Here is a 19,489-nt window from a genome sequence, read left to right as displayed (position 1 = left end):
CACAAAGGCATTAAGTAGCCAGACAGAGAAGCTGTAACCAGGACTTACACGTGAAGGAAAAGAAAAAAAAAGGGATAAAATAGAAGCCAAACAATGGAGAGACAGAACAGACAAGGAGATGGAAGGTAACTGAGTAAGAATTCAAGTAAGGAAGGATAGACGAGAACTGGCTGGATAAAGCATGCAGAACGACATGGGAACTATGAACCCAGGGAACTACAAAGGGCAAGAAAACTGGCTTGAGAGGCTGGAGAAAGGAAAATAGAGGAAGGGGAAGAACTATAAGCTGGAAAAGACAAGGACAGGTTTTGGTATGAACAACCATTGCAAAATTTGTATAGAAATAACTCCCTTCCACAAACCCCATTTTTCGATTACTGCGTTCTACCAGAAAGGAACTGTGAAACCCATCAGCCCCACATTTCTTGCATTTCTCTTGTGGTTTAGTCCATAACAAGGATGGCAGCCTGGCACAATGGATCATTGTTATCAAATGGCAGAGACTTGCTTACATGCTGAAGGTTTTGCTATCACTGACAGTCACAGCCCTGTGGTGAAGAAAAGCTGCTTGTTGCGGAACTTGATCAGGAACTGCCAGAAGATGAAGGATGGTCTCTCAGTAAGAGCAAGCAATCATTATCCTGGCAATACAGATGCTATTCCTTCCCCTGCTACAATTCCTTTGTGCGGGTAGGTAATGTTTAAGCCAAAACTTGTAAGACAAAACTCCTGCACTAATTTCTGGGAATTTAATCTGTGATTCTGAGTGCTTGCTCACAGCTGCAAAATGAAAACACCCAGACAACTGAAGACCTATGTACTAATAAATTAGCTTTGATGGCTTTCATAACAGGTACTCAATGAGATGGGAATAGGCAACCCTTTCTGGATTGACCTCTCTTTGGCCCAGGTCCTCAGCTTTAAATATAAGGCTGTTGCCACCACTGGAATACAAGATTACTCTGTATTTGTCAAATCTGATTTTAAAATTCAGGTAATTAAAGTTACATTACTGCTTTTGACAACTACTCCTACTATCAGTGGCGGTCTGGAAGGAGACTATATGTTGCTAGTAACATCATCTCCTCAGACAAATTTCTTCTCATCTTTTTAATGTCCTGTTAAACAGGGAATGAGGAAAGGGGATGCAAAAAGCCCAGAGCATCAGGGGAAAGTCCCATCCCATGAGAATCTTGCAAGATTCATTTATTAAAAAGAAAGGTGTAGGTCTTGAAGAGAAGTTGCACTCTTCCTGAAAGTGGCATGAGGCTGACTGCAGGCCAGTTACTAGGTAGCAGACAGAGCTAGAGTTACATGAACTCTGAACAGAATAGAGTTTAGTGGGACAAAACGAGAAATATTGTCATTTTGGCTGAGATGGAGACCATTTTACTGTATCTACTTTCTGATGATGCAAATCCACTTCACTTTTGGTGGGTTCTTTCTAGCTGCAATTGTAGTCTACAGCAAAATACATATGATTAAGAGAGCTTTTCAAGTAATCATACCACTACTGTATCAACATTTATCCTCCTCTTTAATTTCTGAAAGTGATGTCCTCTCTATCTCCACCCTTAAACTTGAATGAAATTTCCAAACAAGAATATGCTAACGTAGCAACTTACACTTTGCCTCTTTCAGGACAACAGTGGTTAAGAACAGAAAGATAGCTAAAGTAACTCTGAACAGAAAATTAGTAAGCAACAAGGTGGTTCCTCAGCACACACTCTGGCCACTTGGTCACAGCCAACACCGTAGTAGGAAGCGAGGAAATCCAACAGGCATAAAATAACAACCAGTCTTGAAACAACTCTTAGGTTGAAGTAAAACTTGTTTCAAAAGCAACAGAGGGGAGGGAAAGGGTGTAGTTTCCTGGACTCCAGATAAGGATTAAAAAAATGTCTTGGGCACGTTCAAAACTTGAAAGTCTCCACTGTGCAACATGTCTCACCTCTTTTAGTTGATCAGCACTTCCCCATGATGCTGAGCGCTGATGTGATCTCTTTTCTGATCCTTCTTCAGCCCAACAGCTAGGTGTCTACAAGGAAAAAAATAAAAAGAGAATGTACTGCACTGAATTCTCCAGGTAAGAAAAACTTTCGGCACAAATAACTGTTTTACTCTTTGCAGTGTCAGACTTCAGGCGTTATACATGAGGAATAAATTTCAGAATCTGATAAGCAGCAGTAATAGTCCCAATACATAAACACAATCTAGAAAACTAAGGCTTTGCAAACCTGTGTTTACAAAGGGTGAGGACAATGCAAATCACTAAAGAAGGAATCAGAGGCCTGACAATCACAAAAAAAACCTTACCTGGCTACTTCCATGTGCGCTTTGGCATCCATTTCTAGTTTTCACTCAGTCAACAGTTTAGAAAACCACGAGATTAAAAAAAATATACAGGCTCAGAGACCAAAAGCCAGGATTCACTTCTCCCACTTGTCTTCCTTAATCACTGGGCCATATAATCATTCCTTCTTGGTAACTCCGACTTGATACAGAGTTTGATACACCTTTTATTACTTTTGCCACCAACCTACATGAGCATAACAGTGGAGAGTGGGCCTTTTCTAGCCTTGCCTGCAAGCCCAGAAGTTCAGAGACTGTCCTTGGATGTAGGAGCTATAAAGTTAAACCCCAAAGACTGAGAAGGGTCTGGAAGCCAGACCTCCCAGTTCCTGCGTTTATCCACCAAAAAACTATTACAAAAATTGAGGGTATCCACCAGCATTTCTGAATAAGAGTCACCAGCTGCCAGAGGAGCAATAAGAACATCTAAAGTCCAAGGAGAGTTCAAGGTATGAACGATATAAAACTCAGGGCTATAAGCACCTATATAAATTAATGAAAAGAAAAAACAAAGGGGTTTCTTTCAGCAATTCCTACTAGTATTAGCTCAATCTTTCACAATAAGGCCTCAAGAAATAAACCGATACCACTGAAAGCAATGAGAATTTGGCAGTGAGGTTTTTCAGGGAGGGGACCACTGCTGATACTTCTCCAAGGAGACAGGACCCCACCCCAGCAGGACAGGTAGGGTATGGGATCCACCTTCCTGCAGAACTTCCTTCTCATGCATGGAAATCCTGCTCCTCTATGCCTGGAACCATAAGACACTGACATGCAGCTTCAGACCACAGGCTATACCTTCATAGCAATAGTACTATATGGCCTGCAGCCTGGCACCTAATTCCTGAGTGCAAATATTTAGTGTGCTAAGTCACTTCGTGTCTTCTGCCAGCCCTGCACTTCCCATGCTTTTGGTGGGGTTTTTTCTCCATTATTTTTACACCACCAGGAACACTTCCACCAAAGACCCAGAAAGCTGTGCAGGCAATTAGAAAGCAAAACGGAAAACATCAGTAACAAGGCTTTTGCTGCATGTTCCCAGGAAAGAAAAACCAAATCTTTATAAAAAGTTAAAGAGTTCTGTGTATTTATTATATGACTCTCTTTGTGTAAGTCTGGGGAATAAACCAGAAGATAACGCGGTTATGAAATAAAGTCGGTAAAAAGAGTGAAGAGTTAACATAGCTATTTAAAACTGAGGAAAACATGGGAGTCCCTCAGCCAGGCAACCCATGACTCTTGTCACCCAAAGCGGAGCCCCTGTCACACACACACTACCTATGTGTGCATTCTCTCTCTCTGCATTTTAGCAGAGCCACGTTCTAAATAATTACTTGTTCTTGCAGATTGGGTACTTACCACCTCCCTGAAATTTGTGTGAAAGACACTGTACTGCTTTTAATGGTTTTTTGTTTGTTTTTCTTAATGATGAAGTGGCTTACAGATTTCTAAAGAACTAGAGAAAACAAGGGAAATTTGCTCCTTTTTCAAAATAATGGGCTTTCATCCTCTATTTCAATTTACTTTCCGATTAAAATTGTTCTTCTGTTATTTTACTATATTTTAAGTACAGCTGGAATCACACTCTCGTACAAAACCAGAAAAACATCAATGCAAAGGGAATTCTTTGAAAATTTATCTTCCAAAGAGTGTTTTCTGAACGCAGCGCTGCTCCATAGCTTGGGGAACAACTCCAGGATGAAGTATACCAGTATTATTCGATATATTCATCAACGACTTGGATGAGGGAATTGAGTGTACTATCAGCAAGTTTGCTGATGACACCAAACTGGGAGGAGTGGCTGACACGCCAGAGGGCTGTGCTGCCATCCAGCGAGATCTGGACAGGCTAGAGAGTTGGACGGGGAAAAATTTAATGAAATATAACAAGGGAAAATGCAGAGTCTTGCATCTGGGCAGGAACAACCCCAGGTTCCAGTATAGGTTGGGGAATGACCTATTAGAGAGCAGTGTAGGGGAAAGGGACCTGGGAGTCCTGGTGGACAGCAGGATGACCATGAGCCAGCACTGTGCCCTCGTGGCCAAGAAGGCCAATGGCATCCTGGGGTGTATTAGAAGGGGGGTGGTTAGGAGGTCGAGAGAGGTTCTCCTTCCCCTCTACTCTGCCCTGGTGAGACCTCATCTGGAATATTGTGTCTGGTTCTGGGCCACTCAGTTCAAGAAGGACAGGGAACTGCTGGAGAGAGTCCAGCGCAGGGCCACAAAGATGATGAAGGGAGTGGAGCATCTCCCTTATGAGGAAAGGCTGAGGGAGCTGGGGCTCTTTAGCTTGGAGGAGACTGAGGGGTGACCTCATTAATGTTTATAAATATATAAAGGGTGGGTGTCACGAGGATGGAGCCAGGCTCTTCCCAGTCACAACCAACAGTAAGACAAGGGGTAATGGGTCCAAGCTGGAACACAAGAGGTTCCACTTAAATTTGAGAAGAAACTCCTTCTCAGTGAGGGTGACAGAACACTGGAACAGGCTGCCCAGGGAGGTTGTGGATTCTCCTTCTCTGGAGACATTCAGAACCTGCCTGGACGCCTTCCTGTGTAACCTCACCTAGGTGTTCCTGCTCTGGCAGGAGGATTGGACTAGATGATCTTCTGAGGTCCCTTCCAATCCCTAACATTCTGTGATTCTGTGTGTGATAATAGAAATAGGCATTTCAGGTGCTTAAATATTTACCTGTAGTGCAGGAGGGTGTACCAGAGATCACTACAAACTTATAGGCTTTCGACTACAGCTTAATAAACAGAACAGAAAAGACATCAAGCACCTAAAAAGCCGAAGTGAGTTTCTCAATAAAGAAAAGTACGATGTTAAAAAAAATGTAGAAAGCAAGAGCTTGCTTGTATTTTTTAAATAAGCACAGATATTGATCCAGACAGTAAGAACAAAGCCAAATTAATAGCAACACCCTGAAGAACTTCATCAACAACACTGTTGACTGTTAGCAGAGAGGTGCGAATCCCTATATTGCAGTTGACTTAATCAGAAACAAAAAATATAAAACATCCATTCACCTAGTACTAATTTTGTCCTTTCTCAAACATGCTTTGACACTCTCTTCCATTCAAATACCATCTCCCTTGAGACAAAGATTACATAGCTGCTTTCGATTTTTGGTAAACTGAGTCAAGTCACAACCTTTAAAAATATACATACAAGTACCAGTATACAGGGGCCAGACTATTTGTGTCCTTCAATTTTATTTGCAGTATTAGATTACAAATACTATACGATGTTCCTAGCACAGTACTCAAGTCAGGCAATATTATATTAATGTGCCATTTTTATTCAGATGGGAAAAAAGAAAAAAGGTTAAAAACCACAACATAAGTAGTTACTAGAATATTATAGCAATCCAGTCTTCTTCAAACCCTAGAAATTGCTGCTTATAATACATTGTAACCCACATTATATGAAGACAAGTTTTGGATTTGTAACCCCAAATTCTTATATTCAAGCAAAAGCTTAAAAAAAAAAAGCAGGGGGGGAAACAAACAAAACCCACAAAATGAAAACCCCAAACAAATGAACCCCACACTTGTTACATTCAAACAGAAATTCTGCTTTTTAAGGTTAGCTCATGTATGGGCACCTGGTTATCTCACTTGAATGTTGTAATTTACATCACAAATAAGATGGGGGTGTACAGCACCCTTGATACACCACATTTCATGAAAATAGTTTTCCCATCTTTATTCACAACTACAAAACAGGCTTATCCATGGAAGCCTTCGTTTGAAGCTGCAAGTGTACCTTCCACGTGTTAAACATACTAAAAAAATAATGAAAGTAAAAAAGTAACTCAAAAATGTATTTGAAGAAAAACTTCTCAGTCATAACAAACAAAACCAAAGTTGCTGTACCTCAAGTCAGAAACACAGTAGGAGAGGTCACAGGCACTATCTGTGAAGCTGGTAATATTTCAGAGCTGAAACAAATTTACAGCATCACTTAAGTATGAACCGAACTTCATGAAATGGAAGGATTATTCCTGCAAGTCTATATTCAGAAACTAAGATTTAAAACATTTTAGGAGGAGAACCTTGAAAACACTAAGTAACGCATAATGCGGCTTCAGAAGGAGAATCACTGATATTTCAAAACGTGAAGATTCATGGTCCCAGACCCAGTTGACACAATGCTTAAAGCATGCACACGGGACAGGACATGCTGAGAACACCACATCTGGCTGCTCTCCTCAGTCTTAATGTAAATCACAACCACCACTGTTCTAACTCACCCAACCTTGTAGAGATTAGCATTTCTTCCAACGTGTTTGGTAATTCTGCTTTGCTTTTCCAGCTATGTCAGGGATATACACCTACATTCTTTCCACTTCATTTAGATCAAAATGACTGCATGGAGTACCAACCTACCTAAACCTAAAATAAGACTGAATTACTCTAAATATCTCACATTTTATTGTCAGCCCTTCACTCTAATTACTATACCTAGCCCGCATTCCAGATTAACTACGTTGGGGGGATGGGTGCAAAGATTAAGAACACAAGTCTTACTTTTACAGGGGAAGCAATAATGGTTTTGAAAAACTTTCATATTCAAAAGAAATGCAACACCACCACTAGCAGACAAAGTCTGATGAGTCTTCAGATGTTTTCTAAAGCACTCAAATGCCCTTTAGAAATTTTATAAAAACAGCCTAAAGACCTAGAAGTTAATTTGACTATAGGTGACAACTCCTTTTCAACACCAGACAGGTTAAGAGAAGTTAGAATGACAAATTCATAGTTACATGACATCTAGTCCTCCTTGTCCCTTCCCTTGACATACGTCATTAAAATATCCCATGAAAACAATGGTTAACTAATACACCAGTAAAAAAAGCTTCAGGTAATTGAGCCTCCTGGTTTATTATGTTAATTTTTAAGCAACAAAATATCTACCCAAAAGGAAACAAAACATTCAAAAGACGAGAGATAACTACACTAAAGCCTTGACCTACACACAAGAACAAAAACATATTTTAGCCAAGCATTCCAGTTTAATAACTCTGCATTATTTTTAAGATTAGAGAAGTAAAAATTCTGAAAGGCACTTTGCCAACTTTCTTCATTTCTGTTTGTGCAATTTGTAATTGCCATATACAATGAAAAAGGCATATCCAGTCATATTGGAGTTCAGCTTAGGAATTCGGGGGGGGCGGGGGGGGGAATAAAAATTACTGAATCATATTCCACTTGATCATTTTTGGTCATTTGTTCTTTTCTTTGTATTGTTCAGATTGAGAAAGATTACATAGATGATCTTTAACCTGCAATATCTTTGTTATGACGCCAACATCATATGTTTAGCCCTAATCTCTCCTTTTTAATTTTATAAAAATCTTTAAAATTATTTAGCTACTGCCAAATAATTATATAAATAAACTATAGTGATTATCCAAATGTTTCTGAATATCCTGAGGTTCAGGCATAACCATTTCAACATTGTATTATTCCTCACGCTAGAAAGGTATAAATTCTTACATGTATAGCATGAAGGAGAAGTTTACAAAATTGCTCAGTGCTTCCAACAGAGATGGGAAAAAATGGGGAAGGAAGCTATACTGAGTTTTAAATGGCCTTAAAGAGAGTTCAAATTTTACTGAAAAGGAGAGGGAAGTAGGACAGTGGAGGAAATTGGGAAGGGGATCACAAAGTACATCAACATATATAATAACTTCCTACAACAGTAAGTTTCCCTGCATTTCCAAAATACTTAAAGCACTACTAAATAAAATGGCATACCTTTGATTATCCAAAACTTGCTGCTTCTCAAAGGTCAACTAGTTGCATGCATATGCACACATACAAACACAAGTATAAACGCATGCAGAATTCTGAGATCTGGAACTGTACAAATATCATAATGCATAGTGTCATAGTACATTTTTCCAAAAGCAAACATAACCACCTCACTTCTCTTCAGTGTTTTCAGTTAAAACACTTGAGACACAGATATATAAACTACAGTTACTACCCTCCAAGATGCAACAGGAACTAAAACACACAAAAAAAATTTGTTTCCTCTATTTAAATAATAATACTTTTTTTTTTTTTTTAATCCTGGTTTAATTTTAGACAAGGAAGAAATATCTTGTTCATGATCACTACACAGGTTCAAAGAACTTAACTGAGAAACAAGAACTTGGAATAAAAGTCATTAAAGGTTCATCTGATCACAGCAAAGATCAGAATCTGACTTTTGGGTTGTTTTTTTTTTTTAAATCCAGGAATTCTAAGAAACTTAGAACAGCCATAATCACCACCTTCATGAAACTGCAAAAAAAATAGGATTTTAAATTAATGTTTAATTAGGGACAAAAAGTACCCTTGAAAGAGAAATAATTATTCCACCTACAATATAAGTTATACTGTCAGTATTGTTCATGAGTTTAGAAGTAAAACAATTCTCCAATGCAACATGCTCATATAAAAAAACCACTTTATTGATTTTCATTATCTTGGTTTTATTTATTTTGTTTGTTACCATCTTCCACTCTGCTAAACTACCAAGTGGTATTATTTTTAGCTACTATAATCTATATGAACTCCCATGAGCTAAACTGTTACTTAGCCAACAAACATGAAGTAGTGGAAGTATTTGCGCTGGTACTCAGGTAAAGAGGAAAATTTCCCCAGGTAAAGAGGAAATTTTAATTTAATTTGCCATGCATGCATCCTATCAACAGCCTGGATCTCATCCTTAGTTCTTGAAATTAGCTATACTTCAAACTACATCGAACTCAAACAAAAAAACCCCACACAACCAAAACATAAGTCAATATTTTATGATCAAGTTAATCTACAAGCCTCCCTAGTGAATATTTTATTTTAAAAAAATGGAATTCACTGTGCCGATCACATTTTATGTATTCATATAGTTCCAAGTAGTCAAGACTTTTTTTTCAACTCAGACTAAACATTGCTAAATGCTTGATTTTTGCATAATTTAAATAAAAAGACAGCTAATGTAACTCCTTAGAAGATATCCACACAAATCCAAACCATGAAACCTCCCTGCCCTTCTCCCTTTGAAAAAATATTTCACCTTGTACTGACGACAGTACTTCCTTTCCTCTCCATTACATTGGATTATGCTGAAAAGGTAAAACTTTTTTTCCTCCCTGAGCTTTGTTTCTGAATGAGGCAAAGGACAGCAGCCAACAGGTCAAATAACCTAAACACTTACTTGAGCTCACTAGGAAAGCAATTTTACTGCCAAATGCTTGGAGCTCAAATATTTATAGAACAAGTTTGTTTCTCTTTTCTGTAACTGGTGAAAAGGTTTGTTTGTGAATGTTTAAATATTCTAAATTTGCAAATACCCTTATGAATAGAAAAGTTTGATACGGATGTATGTTTTAAGAGAGGCGTTAAGAAATACAGGAGGTACAAAGCATGCTACTGAACATCTCTTGAAATTATGGCTTCAAAAAGGATGACCTTCAAGCCATAAAACTATGAAAGGAAGGTACCTTGGAAGTAAACCTGGGATTAGGATCTTTTTAGGTAGATCTTCTATGACAGTAAAGACAACTGCTTGCTCTTCCTTTTTGCTAAAACTGGCTGGCTGGTTTCAAAATGAATGAGGAGGATAGGAAGACAACATTTTCTTAAAGGCTTCCACCACAGTTTGTAAATGTCTCCAGGAACAATTTAAATCATCACATTCCCAAATTCATTAAATGGGATTTCTAAAACATACAGACAGATCTTCTTTCTTTTCTAAGCATTCTATGCTTAATCCTTTCCCCATCAGAGGACCTCCTGTGTGGCATTACAGTATATTTTAGAGATGTGGAAAATTATTTATACATTCTAACTTGTCCTGAGAAATTCAGCATTACATAAAAGACTAAAACCTAGAATCAATGTAAAGAGCTGCTGCATTTGCTCTATCCAACGGTGGCAGAATGGGTGACAAGTATATTACAAGTCAGTGGAAAACAAACTTACACCTACAAGTGAAGCTACGACAGAAAATCCTTGATGTTTTAATGGTGTCATATGCATTGTGACAACATAAGTTTCCATTAAAAATGGTTCTTAATGGCAAAAGAGAGTTATAAGCAAAAGGCAGGATGACAGAAGTACCATTTTTCTTCACAGGACACCCATGACAGCAATGGATAGAATCATGGCACCAGACACAGAAAACCGATTTAACAATCATCCCTACGTGGCCTGTAGATTGAATATATAACCAAAGACAGATAGTTTCTTCAAGTTTCCAATTTAGTTTAGAACACAAGCTCAGATGACTTACTCTATACCCAAATAACACTACTGAAAAACCCAGAATGCACTACTTTGCTAATAATTTGGGGTTTTTTAGAATTATATATTTTACACCTGTTGGATAGGGATCAAACTTGTAAGCAACAAGCTCCAGCATGAGGAGGATTCAGGCAAGAAAAACCATTCAGCTTCGTAGCCAAGGAGTACTAGAGCCCTATGAATGCCACAGTAGCCCCCCTGACAGGGGTTCCTGCTCAGGACAGAGCCCTGAGGAGAAGCCAGGGGTATCAGGCCATAAATAACCTCAGTAGCCTTCCCTTTGTAGCTGGTGGCAAGGCTCTCATTCTGAGACCTGGCTTCAAGAGGCATCTCTTCCACAGAGCGTTTTTGTTGGTCTTTCTTGCTACCAAGCAGCAGAGGGAACATCTCAAGCCCACATTACTTACTCCCAGCTGCTGCTTCTTGATTTCTCTTCTAGTGACAAACAGATCAATTCCTCTTAACAGCAGCCTCTCCCCTTCTCCTCCCCCACAAACACACTTTGAGACATACAGATTTATTACCACAATTTAGTAAAATCTTAGTTTGTCAGCCACTACTATTACGGAATCTTTGGTTTTTAAGTAACAGGATAATTTTGCATATAGCAGCTTCAAAATATACCAGATACAAGCCTGACATTGAAATCTACTTATTTAGCCTCACAGAACTGCCCACATACAGAAAATTATTTTTAACGACTGTTTTCTAAAAGCATAAAAATATTCTGTCACATATGTTACTGAATTGACACTGATTAAAAAGCACTACTGTACCCTACTTTTAGGGCTTTATATTTATTAAAAAATTAAGTGAATCCACATTTCTTTGGAATTAAGTTGAGCTAAGATTCCAGAACAGGTGATAACAGTATTATCAGGAAGACATCAATTATACGAAATATCTCTGTTGTCTTGTTTTACAGCTTTTACCTGAGTAGATTTATCTTTCATACATGAAGGGTAGTGTACGTGGGGATCACGTGGCCACTGTCCTGTGAGGTAAGGTCCTGTAATTGTGTCCAAAGAAGAAGTTCGCCTTATGGTACCAGAAGTTCTGATTTGCTGGGATTTTGGCCTGTCCACTGTAGAAAACCAGAACAAAATCAACAAAAAAGTCAGGCTAAATTTGATGTGAAGTGTTAAAAGCTAGCTATGACACACAATGGCAAGAACATGTCAGAAACCTTTGTCTAAATGCCAAGCTGAAGAGTGCTATCACATGAAAGCAAATAACATTAGACAAGGGAGAAAAAATACAAACGGGAAAACTTAACAGTTACAAAAACCAACACTTAAAGTGTCCAGATCTGCAAAGAACCAGGCCACTTATGTGACACGTTTTCATCAACTAAAAACATCAAGCAAATTTAAATCCAGTGACGATGCAACTCAGGAAAGTCAGACATACAGAAACAGGAAATATAATGTAGTATCAGTATAGTTTGTTGTTTGTTTTGTTGTTGTTTTGGTTTCCCCCCACTTAAGTCAGCTTGCTTAGTTTTCTAAATACTAAAACACAAACCATGACAAAAATTATGATTCTTAGGAAGATGCACATCTGACTTCTTGCTCTCACGTATGCCGTTCCATGTGATTTGCAAGATCCCAATACAGGCCTTAGCAAGCTGAAAGCTGCCATGGTTGCCATCACCCACCACAGGGCCTGCAAGCTCTGACTCCCCCCTGTACTTCTCTCCCCATACACTTGCATTTCATTTGGAAAGCAGAGACTACAGTGATTCACGAGACTGTTCTTTCTCACATTAGAGTTTTACAGCGTGCTGGATCATGTTGCTTTGTCCTTTAGGCAAAATTACTTCATATACTCGTTTTCTAGACTCTACATAAGCCAACCAGAGCCCCACATTACAGTTGCTACCTTGCTCACCCCGACCACTAGAAGTTTGCAAGCAAGATTAATTTCAAGGCAAGCACATGTTATGCACTGATGTAGCCCACCAAAATCCTCGCTCACCACTCAAAATGTGAGAGCAGACCTGCTACTGCATTTCTGAGCCCAAACGTGGCCACCGGCCTCCACACACATTTTCTCTCGCGCATCATCTAGAATTGCTGGATCTCAAAACGCAACCACTGATGCTTTATATAGCATTAAGCACAATGATTAGGGTACAGCTTGCGCTAGTACAGCATGCTTATAGTACAATATATGTACATGGTAATGTTAAAACAGACCATTCTAGAGAAATGTAGAGTTCCTGAAACACTTCATTAGCAACTCATTTTAGGTGAAGAGTTCTAAATAACGTCATGAATTGGAAGCAGGGCAGCGTATCATGTTGCCTCTATATAATTGTTTTGACTGCCTTATCTATAAATCAAATCCCTAAAATTTCAAATAGATAAATCCTCATAGGATTACAATTCTGACAAATTTGCATTTTAAAAAAGTTTTTGAACTATTAAAAGAGGCATGAAATCCAAAAAAAGGATGACAAATTGTAAACATGAAACCAGTATTTCCATTTGTGCTGAAACATGAATGTGTACCTCAAAGGTGCATACCTACAAAGCATTTGCCCAGCCTTCACTGTCATGCTATGGTACTACGCTACTCTCTTAGGCAGCCTGAGTTTTGAAAATTTTTCCGAAAGCTCTGTTCGTTAGATACCTATTACATGCAAAAAACTACCAGGAATTAGTTAACTATGTAAGTAGTTAAGTGTGTTCACACAAACTGGCAAGACAATGTCTGGAGATGGGGAAATAAGGGCTGTGTCTTTGTAAACTCTATATTTTAAAAGTCTTGCTGCAAAATAAACAAGAAAACACAAGCCTAAAACACACAAACAATACATATACAACCAGAGAATGAACTAAAGCCTGTGTGTTGTTCTACACCCAGGGGAAACGCAACAGCAATCCCAACATTAAAAACTCACATAATTCCATTACGACTGAACGGAAACACCACCAAAAGTTACTACATTTATATTTTTCCATTATAATCTTGGAAGGCAACTGCAGGACACCATCAAACCTAAAGCCAGGAGAAGGAAAGTTCAAGTAGCAGGGACTTACAAGACTGCATCTCTTCAGTATTTCTGTGAATTACAGGAAACAGAGAACACTACTGCTCAACTGCATAAACCAATCCAAGTTAACACTGATTTAATACTAGCTCTATTCCATTGCTGTCCGCACTTCTTCCATCTACTTTGAGATGGCATGCACGGATGTGTGAACCCATCCAGTGAAGTGATTCACCGAGTTAAACATAAAGAAAACTGAAACACACCCCAAAAAAAGTCATAAATACTGGTTTTCCCCCATTACAGGCAGAGTTGGCACAATGTAACGGGCAGAAACAACCACAGGAGAGCCAGAGGGAACAATGGGTCTGCAGCAGTGCTGGTCTATTCAACAGTGTTGGCTCTCATCCTTTTATGACATATATCCTTAGGTCATTAAGCATGAAATTTGAAGGAACTTCTACGAATTAGCATTTGACAAACTGTCTTGTACATTAATGTACCTAAACATGACTGGATGCCACAGAGAGCAGAGTTGAACTGGACTACAATAGTGGTGGCTCAGATCAGCTTAAATTGTTTTCTAAATATTAAAACTGCTCTCAGGATTTATTTCTTGGTCTTGCTTTTTTCTCACCTCATTATAAGTCTAGCTTCTCACTACTCTAGGGAGCTACTAGAGAACTTTCACTTCTCCCCAGACTTTGATTACCAATGGGATTTTGATGCTGCTATTATGAATATTTTTCTCTAGTCGAAATTAAAAAAGAGGCAGCAGCAAGTACCATCCACTATCTGAAGCACTTCACAGCTCCTGAAGTCAGCCAACAGACTTCAGCATTCAGAAAGGCTTCATCAATATTCAGACATTTCTAAAATTACAGACTGATTTTACCCAAGTTTCAGACTACACCTCATCTGACAACATCCGAGTGTATGAACGAATTTTACTGTCCAACAACTGTCCTCCTCAGTGATGTGAGTGACATCTCACAAGGAACTCAGTTCTACTTCCAGAACAAGTAAACTTAAGGAACACAGCACTTAAGCAGCATAATGTCACCTTAAAAAGTTAGCGAGACATTACAAAAGTGGGATGTATGTGCATAGGAAGGCAAAATACCTCATGTGTTATTTAAAATATGCCACAAATTTTAATGTGATGTATTATGGGGCTTTTACTACACATTTCTAGTTCTAAATGATGTTACACAATATGACAGAAGGGGCCATCTGAATACTATAGCTGGTGAAATTCAGTGTGATCCTACCTCCCAGCAGGAATCAACTAAAAAAACCTGCATGAAATCATGAAATGATGGTTCCACATGCTGCATTGAAAGCCGAAAGAGTTCTAGTTATACCACCTAGACTGACTGGAAAAAAGTTTCCATTTCTCTGCCAGCAAAATGCAATTTAGTAAGAGACTAACACACGACAGCTCTTTTGAAGAGGACATAGGGCTCAAATAAAACCATCTGCTACAGCTCTAAAATGAAGAGGTTTCCTTCCCATCCAACATAGACGCAGCTAACCTGCACGTAATCTCAAAGCCATGTTCACAGTCCATTTTTAGCTTAAATGATGCCTTCTGCCATGCGTGCAATGAGGAAAATCACCTGCAGCAGAAAAGCAAGATTGACAGCTAGTATTGGTACCATTATAAAATCTGCTTCAGCTAAATCCAGCAGAGTTCATCTGTCAGCATCTTTTCTTCCCATCTCTCAGCAGTTAGCAGATGCAGTTCAAATTTGGCCAAAACTTTTCCACTCACATCCTCGCATGGATATATCCAGCTTAAAAAGACTAAAATTATCCTAAGAACTTCTCAGATGACACAGATTCCTCTCAAGTAAAAAACATGAAATAAAAATAAGATTCATTCTTCCCTAAAAGTAGGAGCATTACTATTGTCATCTCATTACCAATGTCAGCTAACTGCGACACTCTCCTGCCAAAAGGCTTAGACAACATTCTTGCAGTAATATCTCTTATCTTTTCTTGAAAGTTCATCTATAACTTAAACTATTTACCCAAGACAGTCAAGTCATGACATCATGAAATATCAGTATTAAATTCCACGATAGTTTCATGAGATGTGGAGTATTAGCAACTGAACTGAAAAGAAACAACAAGACCCTCTGGTCCACCTTCAGAGCTACTAGTGAAACAAGTCCCATGCTTAGGTCTTATCTGATCCTAAAGAATTTCAGATTTTACCTAGGAAATTAATACTAACATCAAAACAATTTTGTCCAAATATACTAAAGACTCTTGGAAGGACTCACTTTGATGGATATCCTAGTCTGCCTAGGACTCCTTTCAAGAGCCCCAAAGTCAGGGTTCAAGTAGTCTAGTCTGAAGGAGATACAGAAACTAGACATCGCACTATGAAGGAGTATCTGATATTTTTACAACAATCGACAGAACCAGTAATTCAGAGGTGACTGTGTGAATGCCTCTTAAATAATGAAGTACATGGGAACACAGCATGGGAAATCAGAGTAGAAACACAAACCTGAATATTAAGGAATTGTGACTCACAGAGGCTACTAAGAGTGATGGCCCAAAGCTTCGGTCATGGTGACCACAGCAGTGGCTGCTGGTGACTGCGCCACATGTCAAGTCAAAACTCCTCTATGCTGTTACACCTTCTACAAGCATGAAGAGGAATAATGCTGCTCTTGCTTGCTTTGGACAATGATTCTTGAGTACTACAACAGTAGACTTACAGATAGAAGAGGAGGAACAGTCTCTAAAGAGTCTGGCCAAAGGGTTTTTTGCCTTTTTGTTTATGTTTTAAGCAAATATATAGCGACACTGTACTCATTCCTGAATGTATATTTGATTGGTTTCTCCTGTTCCAATTATGTATGTAGAAGGACAAACTGGTGCACGTTTATTTGCAGGATTTCTCTCTATGATATTGCAAGGAAAAAGATTGAATAATGGGGATTTAGAGACCACTCAAAAAAAAAAAGGCATTTCAATCTTCATTCTCAGAAAGGCTTTTCTCTTGTAACTGGAGCCAAAATCTCCCAAGAAAAGGATTAACAAGGGATTTGGGGTCCCTAGAAGTTTTACTCCACAGGACAGATCTGTTGGCTAAAAAGACATTTCCAAGTTGCCAGTGACTGACAGACTTGTTTCTGACCCAATCCGCAAACTGGCTGAACAACTGCATTAACAGTTCAGAGTGGTGTAGAACAAAGAACATACTGTTTGCCATGTACTGTTCATGCAAAATAACAAAAATTAGGATTTTAAACAGCAACTTAAAAAAATACAACACCCTAATATGTAATTGAACAGAAAAAATACTAAATCATTGCAGTCTTCCTTCTATAATTTCAAATTAAAGAGTTTAATCTCTTTAATACCTTAAAACAAAGCAAAACACTAGCTTTTTCAAACATTTAAAATGCAGTAGTGTTTTGCTACCAAAAGGATATTTAGAAGATAAAATAAGAGTGTCATTTTAAGTTATCTTTTGATATATCTCTAAAAATACCATACATTCAGCTACAAAAAAGTCTACCTTCATTATGCACACCACATTGGTTTTGAATTCAGCTGTAACAACTTCAGAAATTATTCCCAAGTTTCTATTTTCAGAAACTGAGACAGAGGATGACTAAAAATGAAGGGGGATGACATTCTGAAATAACTAAACACACTGACATAATCCATGCTAATTTCTTCTCATTATCCATAACATTGAACCAATAATAATAATTTTTAAAAAAGGCACAGAACAGCACCATAATCTAACCAATGTTACAACAACCAAACCGAACAAGCAGAAAGCCCACTTTATCAGATGTGAGATCTTTTCAGAGATCCAGGTCCATGAACGATGTGCTTCTCTACAGAGGAGGGGGAAGAGAGGGAAAAAAAAAAGAAAAAAGAAAGAGGGGAACCAGTCTTCTACATAGGCCATTTTACAGTTCGGTACTTAAGGCAAATTCAGTTTTGTACTTGATGAGGCTTATGAGAATTCGAACAGCAAGTCTATCAATACAAGAGGGAGTTTATACTGGGGGGAGGGGTGAGGGAACAAAACCGACAAACAAAACCCCAGCTTGCTCTTTCAAAGGAAAGTTGTAGACAAAGACCTACATAAGGGTTTTGGAAATCAACCATACTGAGTTATCTTTTATAGCCATGACTAAGCCACCTTGAAAGGGAAGAGGTCTTCTGATTAGTCACTGAACCCAACAGGTAGATCAAGGCATTTCCTTCCATCAAGGAGGTTTTTATGCCTGATTCTTCAAGACACAGAGCTCTACTCCCCCGTCACAGAACAATGCTCAGAGCCAAGTTATAGACACCCCCAGGAAAAGGAACAGATGGATCCATCTATAGGCATATGAATTTCACTGGACCTACAGCTGACTCAAAATCTTGGTTGTCTATGCATATATGTTGAAACATGGTCTCTGCCTCATGTCCCTGTTCCACCCAACTACAGGTCAAGTAAAGCGTGACTACACATATCTTTCAGAAGTCAGATTTTGGTCACAGCAAATCTCCCCTGTTTAAAATCAACATTATCCTTAGAGATCAAGCATAGAAAGAATGCTCTAATCTCAGTAAGTAAATAAACTATAAGGAAGAAAGTTTCAGCCCTCTAAAGCTAAATTATTCTTCTAACAAAGATTACTGCTGGCATGTGTAGGGCCTGTATACAGAAGACTAAGCACTTAAATATCACAAAAGCCTGCTTTGTTCAACAGATGTAACCTACACATTCACACTCTAACAGGCCACCAGGTAGGTAAAACACTAATTTCAAACCTGTCAGGTTTTTATGTTTTTCACATTTTTACAATACATTTTTCTTCGTAAGGCTATCACCTCAAACTTACATGCTATGCAAATGCCTAAAATTTAGTATCATTTAATAAAGTACCTCAGAAATGTTCCCACTTTTAAAAGTTAAAACAAAATTGATTTAGAGCCTAGCAGCTAAGTATTTGGGAAAAAGAGCACGTTGAAACACACAACCAGCCATAAGCTGTTGTGCACTTCTGCAGCTACAGAGAAGTTTCTTCATTTTAGTTCATTAATGTAGATCTGTTGAATGATAAATTTATCCAATATTGAGAAATGAACTGGGAACCAAAAAGGGCACTAAAGTTGTTTCTTTTCTTCCAGCGTATTAATAATTAAAATATTGAATGAAATTATAAACACATGCAATTAATTCACTAACTAAAGATAATACTACCTTTGTTGAATAGACTTTGACTCTGAAGGGGTTTTTTTTTTCATCATAATGATAATACAATTTAACAAAACGTGGTAAAAGAGTGAGGGGTTTGTACACCTTTAATTCCACTTTCCATCAAAATGCAGCTGGACATATTTGTGAATAAAAAAAATACACAAAGAACTGTAATCAATACATGGTAGGTTATACAATGCCATTGTAATGATCACCAATGATCAGAGATAGAAAGCATTCTCCCAGCCAGAGCTAATTATACTAAACAAGATTAATTTTTTTTTCTGAAAAAAATACTGAAAAACAGGAATGTAAAACCAGGTTAAAACTGACTGCTTAAGTAAGGCTGCCCAACTTTGCTGATTAAATAATCATCTTTTCATTATCAGTTAAGTCATAGAAACAAGTGACTAGAAACAACTTAAATCAGGAGCCCAGTTCTCAACTATCACTGGCAAAACACACAAACTTAAAAACAGATTACCAACTCAGTCTTACAGCACCTGGGTATTTTGCCCCCACGATTCCTACTGGGAAAAAGCTGAAGAAAGACTTTTTTTTCGTATGGTTTCAGGCCTGCTTATAGCTTTCCACATAAACATGGACATTGTCAAACCAAT

General features: G+C 38.3%; 1 protein-coding gene across 4 annotated transcripts in view; it reads right to left on the bottom strand.

Moving 5' to 3' along the window:
• GLCCI1 (glucocorticoid induced 1) overlaps positions 1-19,489 on the bottom strand; it is a 56,099-nt gene that overhangs the window by 24,378 nt on the left and 12,232 nt on the right. For all 4 annotated transcript variants that reach the window (XM_065627607.1, XM_065627608.1, XM_065627609.1 and 1 more), the window contains exons 2-3: positions 11,580-11,731; positions 1,952-2,038 (exon numbers count right to left, since the gene is read on the bottom strand). In XM_065627607.1, the coding sequence (XP_065483679.1) occupies positions 1,952-2,038; positions 11,580-11,731 (239 nt within the window). The remainder of the gene's footprint in view (positions 1-1,951; positions 2,039-11,579; positions 11,732-19,489) is intronic.

Source organism: Caloenas nicobarica, chromosome 2, assembly GCF_036013445.1.
Source record: "Caloenas nicobarica isolate bCalNic1 chromosome 2, bCalNic1.hap1, whole genome shotgun sequence".
Lineage (NCBI taxonomy): Eukaryota > Metazoa > Chordata > Aves > Columbiformes > Columbidae > Caloenas > Caloenas nicobarica.
This window is presented reverse-complemented; position numbering and strand designations above follow the sequence as displayed.